At 40.9% G+C, this 10769-nt stretch overlaps 1 protein-coding gene across 1 annotated transcript; it reads right to left on the bottom strand.

Moving 5' to 3' along the window:
• Positions 1-804: 804 nt before the first annotated feature.
• myf6 (myogenic factor 6) lies at positions 805-2977 on the bottom strand. The gene is made up of 3 exons (XM_080518424.1): positions 2437-2977; positions 1224-1314; positions 805-1139 (listed from the first exon to the last, which is right to left on the bottom strand). The coding sequence occupies exons 1-3, from the start codon at positions 2947-2949 to the stop codon at positions 1030-1032; spliced, it is 714 nt and encodes a 237-aa protein (XP_080374550.1). The 5' UTR covers positions 2950-2977; the 3' UTR covers positions 805-1029.
• Positions 2978-10769: the final 7792 nt, after the last annotated feature.

The raw sequence follows: 10769 nt of genomic DNA, 5'->3' as shown, positions 1-10769 counted from the left end.
GCTATATAAATAAAGCTTAATTGAATAAATAACTTAAATAGAATTTACTGGATATAAAAGCTTATTTAAAGTTTAGTAAAATATGAAAACTAAAAAATGGGAGAGTCGTCATGTTGATTCCTTGAGGATACAAACTCTAACACTGAATTATGGTGTTGTGTTTTTTTTTTTTTTTTACTTTTTTATTATACTTGTGGCAAGTTGTTGTCTTTATGCCCTTCAAAATAGTCCAAAAGATTGATTACAGTATTGATCATTATTACAAGTTTAGTTCCTACAAGGCATATTATGGTAATAGTGTCGATACGCCAACAGATCATTATTAAACTTAAATCATATTCTGAGTCAGACACTACATTCTTTTTTTAATATAAACTGGTAATAATCCAAGTGCACTCTGATTTTCATGTTAAACTTTCTGGAGAGACATTTATTTTTAAAACAGACAGGAAGCGTTGGCCTTCAGCTGTTATCCATGTAACTGGATCCCTCTTAAATTCTTCACCTTCTGCAGCTCAGTCATCAGCTGCTTTCAGTCTTTCACTGTAACTCTCAATCGTTGTCGAGGTTAAAACAAGGCAGAAAGCCAGCAGTTATTTGTCTGTTACAGATATTTGTCTGACAAATACTGAATACTACGTACTGGACACTTTTTGACCACCATCTGATGTTTGTGTTTCCTTAAATGTGACACATACCCTTCAACATGGCCTTAAAAAATGAAAATCACAAAAACCTAAACTGCAAAAGTGTATTTTTATTTTATTGGTCAGCTATGTACAAATATTTAAATAAAACTGCAGTTTTCTCATAGAAGTCGTGAACTCCTGAACACAAAATACATACATCTAAACACCATGTCCATATAAAATTATGTACAAATCTGCTGCACTTCCTGTACAAAATGAAGACTTCCTAACAAACAGAAGCCAGAAGAATGGTTGAACGTCGTGGAAATTTCTTTTTTAAAGAGATCCACAGTGGAAATCTTCAAACATTGTCGTGTTGATCAGGTCGTCGCCGCTCCCTTCAGTTTTCTGAGATCTCCTCGGAAAAGCTGGTTTTGTTGTCGCTGGTGATGCTGTCCACGATGGAGGACAGGCGCAGGAGGCTGGAGGACGCCGAAGACTCGCTGGCACCTGCAAGGAAGATGTCGTCGACTTAGAAAACCAAGCGTTTCCGGGGGCGTGTTCCACTGGAGGGCCTGTGGAGCTGAAGGTTACCTTCTCTCTGGGTCATTGCTGCAGTGGAATGGTCAGTAGAGGACGACCAGGACTCGGAGGACTTCTTCCAGTGGTATTCTTCTCCGGAAACCTGCAGAGGCACACGTTACTGGAGGCTCGCACACAGAAATCAACCTTTTAGAATAAAGAACTGGTTTCATGAAGCTCCACTGAAGCTGTGGTGAAAGATTAGTGCACAACAAACTTTGAAAATGGCCACTTTTAGCAGTTCTGAGGTTCTTGACACTCAAGTTTCTTGCTCACCAATGAGAGCAAAGTGGGATTCTAAGACTTGTCCACTAGTCTTTGACGGGGCGAGACAATCAAACGTCTGAATTAAATGGTGTTCGGAAAAGTTTGAGACCAGAGAGTCTATTACTGAACCAGAACCACCAACAGCCCACTGCTCCCAATTAATTTCCCCTCAAAGATCAATAAAGCGACTGTAAACGATATAACTCACTCCACTAAATGACCAATAGCTTCACAGTTCAACCCTTCATTGGACGGGTTACCTTCCCCAATGGTTCAACTGACTACAAGTTCATTTTCAATCGTACTCTCGATGCAATCTGGGATTTTGGTCCAACAGCTTTTGTAAAGAAATGAAGTGTAAAAGTTTTGATTTGAGGCGAGAAAACACGTTTGAAACAGCCTACAATGGAAATCAGCAGCAGTCGGGCTGGACTGTAAATAGTGTCCCACCCAAGGACACTTTGACCCAGGAATAGTTGCGACTTGGAAGACAAGAGAACAGCCAACCTTGAGTTTTATAGACATCTTGACAAGATGACCGACAAGAAGTGTGTGTGTGTGTGTGTGTGTGTGTGTGTGTGTGTGTGTGTGTGTGTGTGTGTGTGTGTGTGTGTGTGTGTGTGTGTGTGTGTGTGTGTGTGTGTGTGTGTGTGTGTGTGTGTGTGTGTCCAAAACACTCGATCTCCAGCTCAACCACAAGTAAACCATGAGTAAACACTATGGCAGGACCAATGGACAGCCATTATCAGACAGTGATGACATCTTAGCATCATGCTGTTAGTTCCAGCTGGATTAAAAATATCAGTGACACACGGTGATAAACACGGTGATAAACACTCTGTAACGTTCCCGAAGGCAACACGTCTACCCAAACAGCACGTAAAGACCAGCACTTTGGTGTCCTTGTCGACACGATGTCATTTCAATGTCATTTAAAAGGTAAGCTATGTCCGCTTACATTGTGTTCTTTGGGGTTAAAGCAAGATCCGTTCGGCGTCTTGTCCTGCTCGTCCAGGGTCTGCAGCAGGTCCTGCAGCCGCTCGATGTAGCTGATGGCGCTCCGTAGGATCTCCACTTTGGGTAGCCTCTGGTTGGGGTTGGCCACGGTCTTCCTCTTCAGCGCGTCGAAGGCCTCGTTGATCTTCTTGAGCCTCCTCCGCTCGCGGAGCGTGGCGGCCTTGCGCCTGTCCGTCGGCGCCGACTTCCTCTTGCAGATCTTGCAGGCCCACATGAGGCACTGGCCCTCGCAGTGCGCCCGCAGCCCCGGCGGCGCCAGGACGTGCTCCTCCCCGCTGCTCTCCCCGCCGGTCTCGGACGGAACGTGATCCTGGCCGGGCGACAGCGGGCTGTTGTGGCTGTACAGCGGAGACACGCCGGCCATGTCCAGGTGCTGCAGTGGTCCATGATCTCCTTCGTCCAGGTAGCGCAGGTCATTGAACAGATAAGTGTTGGTCTCAAAAAGGTCCATCATATTGTTGCGCCCCTCTCGCTCTGTTTTGGCAGTGGGTCTCTGGCTTTTAAATAGAGCAGCAGGGACACAAGTCAACAGGCTTATATATAGAATGTGAAACTCTATCCAGTGCTTTGCCAGTCACACTGCAACAAGCATCTTTTTTTTTTTTTTTTTTTTTCAATGGCTCTTTACAACATACCGACTATGTGTAAGGACGAAACGATACATTAAGGCAGCGGCTATTCGAATATCATGTCAGAAACATGAAGTATTTATAAAGAGGTGTTTTCGATTTTAGCAAACAGGAAGAAAATAAATACAGTGTTGATACTTCAAACTCATACTGAGGAATGGTTTCTTATCACTGTCTAACAAAACTCAATAGAAATCATCTTTTGTGTTTCCAGGTTTTAAAACATCTCCGATTAAAATCTTCACTGTTTCTTTAATGTAAACAGATTGGGTTGTTTTTTTCCTGGACTTTACAGCTTACAAGAAATCCATGTGTCAATATTTTCTTCTTTCTTTACAGCGCAGTTCTGGCAACAACAGAGTCATAAATAACTTTTTTTAAGTGTAGCCATTTACATCTGCTGCATATCTTTCTTTCTGTGAATGATCGGAGCGTGTTTGTGTGCTGACGTGAACTAGATCGAGGTGCACACACATTATGGGAACTTGTTCTCCTTGTGGGAACCGTGATGAGGAAAAGCGTATGATTTTAGTGTTTTGAAGGTATTTCTTTCAGGGTCAGGCAAGTAGTCGTGGTTGAAATCAGAGTAATAAGTCAATAATGTCACATAAAGCCATGAAGGCATAAAATCTTTGTGATTGTTTACATATATTTTTCTCGAATCTATGTGCAAAAACCAGGTTCTTGTAATGTAACCCATCAAAACCTGACCTGAATACACATTTTGAGGTCAAACTAAGAATATTGCTCTTTAGAGTTATACTAACTGTAGTTATGGAATTTAGTGCAGGTCTGCAGGAAATGAATGGACGTCAATGCAAAGTGCTTTAAATATGTGTTTTACCTCTCGAGGAAACCTAAACCCATTGACATTCTTAAACAATACTTTTACACAATATGGGAGCAAAAATGGAGTCACTATAATGTAACTTATTAAACTCTGAGAGGTTTAAAGGTGATGGTGAAAGTGAAAGGTCAAGGAAGAAGAACCTACAGTTGAGAGGAAGGTCTCATTCACGCAGCCTTTTCAAATGGAAACGGAAAACATTGGTTGCTTTGTTGGTGTCGGTGTGGAAGACAGCGGCGCTCCGAGCTCTGCAAACGGCAACTTTTTTGACAACGGCTCAGAAAGTGTAACCTTTGAAAATATTCCAACGACGTCTCCTTGGAAACGAGGGGAAAACACAACCTTTTGCAAACACTGTCTAACAGAAGAAACACAACTTTTCTGAAATGCTGCCATCGCGGCTGTAGCAACTAGTGGTTCTGCACATGCTCAGTAGATAAACAATAGAAACATTAGTGTCCAGAAAATAAAAAGATTGGATAGAGCAGGTAGTGCAAAAAAATACAGAGATAAATAATGCAACAACAGACTACAACTACATCACAGGGTAAATAAATACCAGTAATAGTAAAAATCTAATAATACAACCATGAGCCAGATATAAATACAACCAAAAATGTAAGTCAAAGGTTAAAATATGAATCAGCAGGAGGCCAGGCAGTGATCAGCGCAGTTTTTGGAAACTGAGACCGTGGGGGGGGGGGGGGGTCGGCAGCTGTGGAACGGAAACTGAAAAGTTCATTCTAATCTAACTTAGTTACTGTAGAAAGCAGGTGATCAGTAAACTAAGTTAATTTTTAAAGGTGTAACTAGTAATAAATAATTGGATTATTACACTGGTCGACAGTCACCGTGACAACAATCCAACTTCGTCTGTCGTCGTCGTGTGTCTAGCAGAATGTCTGTGTTCTCCCATTGTTAATGTTTAAAGCCGATCGTTCTCTGCTGCATCATTACAAAAACAACAAACAGCGCCCACTAGTGGTCTGCCATGCAAACTCCATTTTCTTTCAGTATTTCTGCCATTTCCGTATAAACAAACAGCACCAACATGTGGCCTGGCATGTTAACTACATAAGTGTCTGTTTTCAAAAAGTTCCAGTGAACACGTCAAACTTTTCTGAAACAAAAATACGTAACCTGAAATGAAAGTCAGCATAAAATGAATGGAATTGATTGCAAAGGCTCCTGAAGGCATGACGACGCTACCTGGTTTTGACCGTTTTACATTTATTCTTTGCATTTTTTACTCATATTTATCGAATTGTCTCAAGTACGGGGAGCAAAAAGTTTCCATTATGTAAATGAATACATTTCAAGGTGAGTTTGTAGGTTAGAGTGAAGCGTTAAGTCAACAGTTGAGTTTTTGAGTCTGCAGGAAATGAGTCAATACAATGACCCTGATATAGCGAGCATCAGGCATACACAATATTAATGTGCAAAAAAAAAAAAATTGCATGAAATCTTCACTCAGTTGACATTGAAAATTACTCCTGGTTCACCGGAACTCCAGTAAGTCGTAAGTTACTGAGTAAGAAAACAAACAGAGACGCTGCAGGCCAACGGAGAGCCAATTCATGTTCACGTCTCAGAGCTGGAAAATAAGTGTCTCTTACTTCTCACAAACTCTTGAAACCCAAAAGTCTGCAGTTATCAGTGTCAGTCGGCTGTTAACAAATATAATGTGAATAATTCAGCGTGCCCTGCAGCTCTCCTCCAGAATGTAAACAGTCAGCGTGTGGGAGGAATCTGAATAATCGATGCATCACACACACACACACACACACACACACACACACACACACACACACACACACACACACACACACACACACACACACACACACACACAAAAATGTTAAAGCGAGCTTCACACGGACACGTGGCATTTAGTTTGTCTAAACAATCTGGCGACCCGAGAGCTTTTCATTCTTCAGATATTGACGGAAATATTAAAAAATACTATTTCATATCTAATATCAAAAATATGAATACATTTGGGAGTTCTCCTGTAAAAAAAACAACGTTTTTATATTAGCCTATACTTTTTTCTTTAGCACAGATTTATTAATATAAAGTACAATAAAATGTAAAAATGATGATGATGATGATGATGAATATATTATTAATGTTATTAAAATTAGTCACAAAAGTAATAGACTTGAGGTTTGAATGAAAAACCTAAATCGCTTAATTTTGCTTCATGACTACAGTTTAAGTCATGTTTAGTTGTTTTCGTTGTATTCGCCAGTTGAACTTCTCCTTATTACATTTACACATGATTAATTCTGTCTCGCTATTTTAGCAATTTTACCCATTTTATCTGTTGTTTTGTTTCATTTGAGGAACATTCTTGAAGTTTGTTTCAGCTGTATTAGCTATTTTAGCTTGTTTTCTGTTTTCGTGGTTGTTTTAGTCATTTTGAATCCTTTTTTTGTTCTGATTTGTCACATTTTAGCCAGTTTAGCTGCTCCAACTTTTTTCAGCCATTTTTAGCCACAAGATTAGAGTTCTTTTCAAAAATATACAAATAAAATGAAAATAAGATAAACTACTGCATAGATTGGATTTGAATCTGAAACAATTGCTTGGAACTTAAAAAGAAAACAAAAATGTTTTGTACATAGAAATAATCAACAGAACTTGAGCTTTCACTATTAATTAATCCTTTTAATGAGGTGTTTGAGGGTATTTCCTGGCTCATTAGGTGTTGAAGACGTGTTGAAGACGTTTGAGTCGGAGGGAAAAGGTGCCGCCGACTGGAACTTGTAGAAAAGCCCAACAGAAATAGCTCGGAATGTGCAGAGTCAAAGCAGCTTTGAGGAACGCATGCACACGGGGGTATAAATAGCAGCGCGGCTTGTTCAATTCAGATTCATGAAAGAGATAAAAGCCCGCCAGGAGGTGATTTATTGCCGGTGGCATTTCTGCCGCAACCCGAAAGGGCTCCGATTGGAATCTTCACGGGCGGGAATGCGAGGGATTCCTATTTCTGTACGGCGGCGCTGACCTTGTGTTAGGAAATGAAGCGAGCGGGAGCGTCAGACACACAAACACAAACGCACCTCGAGAGCAACACGAGAGCGCCGTGGCTCCTTCACACGCGTGAGGAGGAACGGGGACGTTTCTCAATGAGCAGGACTCCCAGTCGCGGCTGCCGTGTTTGTTTATAATCGGCCCTGCTTGTGTCGTGGCGGGACGTCTGAGGCGTCTCGCCGCGACACCGACACCGCACTCGCCGGCGGCGCTGCGGAGGGCGAGAACTTTCTCAAGCAGCTTCGCGTTCAAACTGGAGTTGGCGAATATTAGAGAAAGTAGGATATCAGCCTGATTTACCGAGACCATGTTTGTTCCTTTTCTCTCCTTCTATCCGCTGAAACGAGCGGAACAAAGTCTCCACCTCTGAGGCCACGTCTACATGTAGCCGGGTATTTAAAAAAAAGAGTGGTATTCCTCTGCGTCCGAGACATTTGTCATCACAAACACTGATTCCTCAAAACTCCGGCCACAGTGGAGATTTAGAAAAACTCTGTTTCCGTTTGCATCTAAAGCAGGTTAGATAGAGGTTTATGTCACAATATGCGACGGAAGCGTCATCAGCGTCATCAGCGTGCGACCTGTTTACAGTTTGATCGCTGTGATGAGAATGGATACGGCGAAAGCTGCTTGATCTTGTCTTTTCCTCGTTTCGTATTCTAACGCCACATTTAGGAGCTCCGCTTGTTTGTCAGTCTAAACCAGTGCTTCTCAAATGGTGGGGCGAGCCCCCCTGGGGGGGCGTGGTGGGGTGTCAGGGGGGACGTGAGGCAGGCGCAACTTTCAGTATTAGTGTCTTTATTCATGCTTGAACGATAAAAAAAAGGGCCTCCAGCTCATTTTATTAATATATTTTGATAATCAGGCGATTGTATGCAGAATGCTACTCATACAGTGGTTTATACAGATAAATAAATACATATTATCAGGTTCTCAATGGTAGTACAATTCGGGGGGGGGGGGGGGGGGGGGCTGAAACAAATGTTGTCCTCTAGGGGGGGCATGACAGAAAATAATTGAGAAACACTGGTCTAAACAAACTGTTTTGCTGAAAGAACAGGAAATAATTCGCCCCATTCATGACTGTGTTTTTTTCCCAGGACTCTGATTGGCTATCATCATATTTCTCGTTACACTGCCCCCTACAGGTTTGGCATGTTCCTGGTGGCTCTGAACAAAGGGTATATGCGGGATTAACATTTTTTATTATTTTTTTTAATTTTATGAACGTAGAGGGGGACATATCCAATTTGGTAAAAACCTGGGTACGTGTAAACGTGGCTTCAGTGTCAGTATTTATGCTGTTTAAATATATTATTAATTTAATTTTCACACGTTTGGCTCTACCATTCACACATAATGACAGACTCTCACCTCCGAGGTGACCAAGCACATTAAAACCAATGCAATAACAAACATTATATCTATTAGAATAAAATTCACTCTTATCTTTGTCCAATCAGATCAGATTCCATATGTGTTTTTGTACTGAGCAGCTTTTAGCAGAACAGCCTTATAGAAAGCTAGAGAAGAAAAATAAATAACATTTTTAATATTATAATATTTTTCCTATGATGGACTGATGACCGGCTGAGGTGTATCCTTCTCCTTTATTACCTCTGCTCGGTTGAAATCACTGTAACATTCCTTTTTACTTTTGACTTAAATTCATCCTTCCTCTCACATTAGCTCAAATGATCTTCAATCTTTTTTATTCCTCTTTCACGCCACACAGAAATCCACTCCGGTGAAATAAGCAGCTCTCCAGATAACAGTAAAATTCAAAATTGATTTAATCATGTTATAAGGAGACTTTGCCCCAACAGAAATTTGTCTCGGTGAATAATCTGAAGTCTCAACACCTCCTCTTCTCCATCTGCATATCAGCTTCAAGTAAGTGGCACAAAACCATGTGAAGGGTCCATGTTAGTGCAGCTGAACGTGGGATTACTGAACAATTCAGACAGAGCAGCGCCAAACCTGTTTTTATCCTCTTCTGCAGGTCATATAAGTTCAGGTGTGCACAGAACTCTAATCAGCTGCATTCACCTGGAGCTGGACGCCATCACACCATTGACTCCCAGCTTGAAGAGTTCAACACGTATTTCTTTCCATCTGCCCCAAAAATCCCATTTATATAGATGATGAGCAAGAATCTGCAGCCTCAGACAGTAACGGCTTTGAAAAATTTAAACTAAATGGCAAAATAAAACGTTTTTTAAAATCTACAAAAGGAAACTGGCTAAAACTAAAATATCTTTAGCTTGAAATAGCAGGTAAAACAGATTCAATTGGATTGTTTCAGTGAAAAATAAACAAGAAACTGAAGATAAAAATGGTTAAATCCTATCGAATTGAATTTAAAATAAAATAATAGATGAAGAAATAATGAAATGAAAGAATGCATGAATGAATGGATGAATGAACGAATGAAATGGCTAAAAAGAAAGCTAAAACTGTCCAAAACTACATAAATAGTTAATTTATTTTAATAAATAAATGAATTAATTAATTAATTAAATTACTTGGTGCTTAATAGAACACCTAATATGGCCGGAATAGAAAAATTTTTTTTACAACAACAAAAAAAAAGACACGAAAGAAAAAACACAAAAGAAAGATAAATACAGCTAATACAGCATAAAAAAACACAACTGGAAGCTTTAAATGACTAAAATAGCTTACGCCCAAGGAAGCGTTGTTTAAATGCAAATATTCCCCCAGTATTGTTCCAGAATTCTGCAGTTAATCATATTAACATAGCAGAGAAAACCGGCCCTTCACTCCATTAAACACTGTTTTTTCATTTCTTCTTCTGTTTGGAAATGTTCTCAGAGGCAGTCGCTTGTGCAGAGCAATGCATTTATTTCTTTTTATTATGAGTGTGGCGTTGTTGTTCTTGTCATGCAGGAGAAGCGATGCGTGCGATATCGAGGACGCTGCGAGAGCGAGGGTGACTACCAATGTGATGCGTTGGACTGCGGAGTGAGGCTCGCTTGGTTCCTGGCTGCTGAGTCAGGTGACACACGATTCACATCACACTCCATTTCCATGCAATAAAACACATAAATGGTCTTGATTTTTTTTTTTTTTTTGTCCTGGAACTTGAACGAATAATAAAAGTGTGATGTGCCGGTTCTCCAGGCGAATGGAGAAGCGACTGAGCGTCCTGATGCCGATCATAAATTCCAGTCAGTGTCAGAGGGGTTGATGCTTCAGCTGTCAGGGAGAATCATGGGATGGCCAGGACAGAAAAGTGAAGTGAAGGCCTCTTGGGACAGGAGCAGCAGGAGGAGCAGGAGGAGCAGGAGGAGCAGGAAGGGTGAATCTGCCTGGAATCAAAAGAAGCTGGGAGTCTCTGCACCCTGAATACTGTCAGACACTCCGGGTCCGGAGAGAACAGAGCTGTCTTTAAAATGTCCGTATGACTTATTACTGCTTTAGATAGCCTTCCAGCAATAAATAAAAAGGTCACTTTAGAGCAGCGGACATGTTATATATAAAAGCTTGCAAAAAAATCCGTATTTCATGCAGTGCTTTGACATTTCGGGAAATAGTCTTTTTCTCTGTGTGTTGGACTAAAAGAACCAGCCACTGATCTATGTTCCTTCAAAGAAAGTCAAAAATAAATGGTTCCAGGTGAAAACCGAATACTTTCGTGGCGTTTCGTTGGTTTACACGACAACAGTGCTCAGAGCCACTGAAAGCATAACTTTTTGAAAACGCTCCCAGTCAGCCTCCATGGAAACCGAGGAAAACACA

Source organism: Blennius ocellaris (assembly GCF_963422515.1).
Source record: "Blennius ocellaris genome assembly, chromosome: 22".
NCBI classification, from domain to species: Eukaryota; Metazoa; Chordata; class Actinopteri; order Blenniiformes; family Blenniidae; genus Blennius; species Blennius ocellaris.
Note: the sequence above shows the minus strand (reverse complement) of the source record. Positions and strands in the feature narration are given on the sequence as shown.

What these genes read in the sequence shown, in the direction of transcription:
- myf6 (XM_080518424.1), bottom strand. Translation starts at nt 2,949, where the DNA reads ATGATGGACCTTTTTGAGACCAACACTTATCTGTTCAATGACCTGCGC. An exon ending in TTAACCCCAAAGAACACAAT is followed by an intron (nt 1,315 to 2,436) that starts GTAAGCGGACAT and finishes GTGCCTCTGCAG; the next exon opens with GTTTCCGGAGAAGAATACCA. An exon ending in AGCAATGACCCAGAGAGAAG is followed by an intron (nt 1,140 to 1,223) that starts GTAACCTTCAGC and finishes TCTTCCTTGCAG; the next exon opens with GTGCCAGCGAGTCTTCGGCG.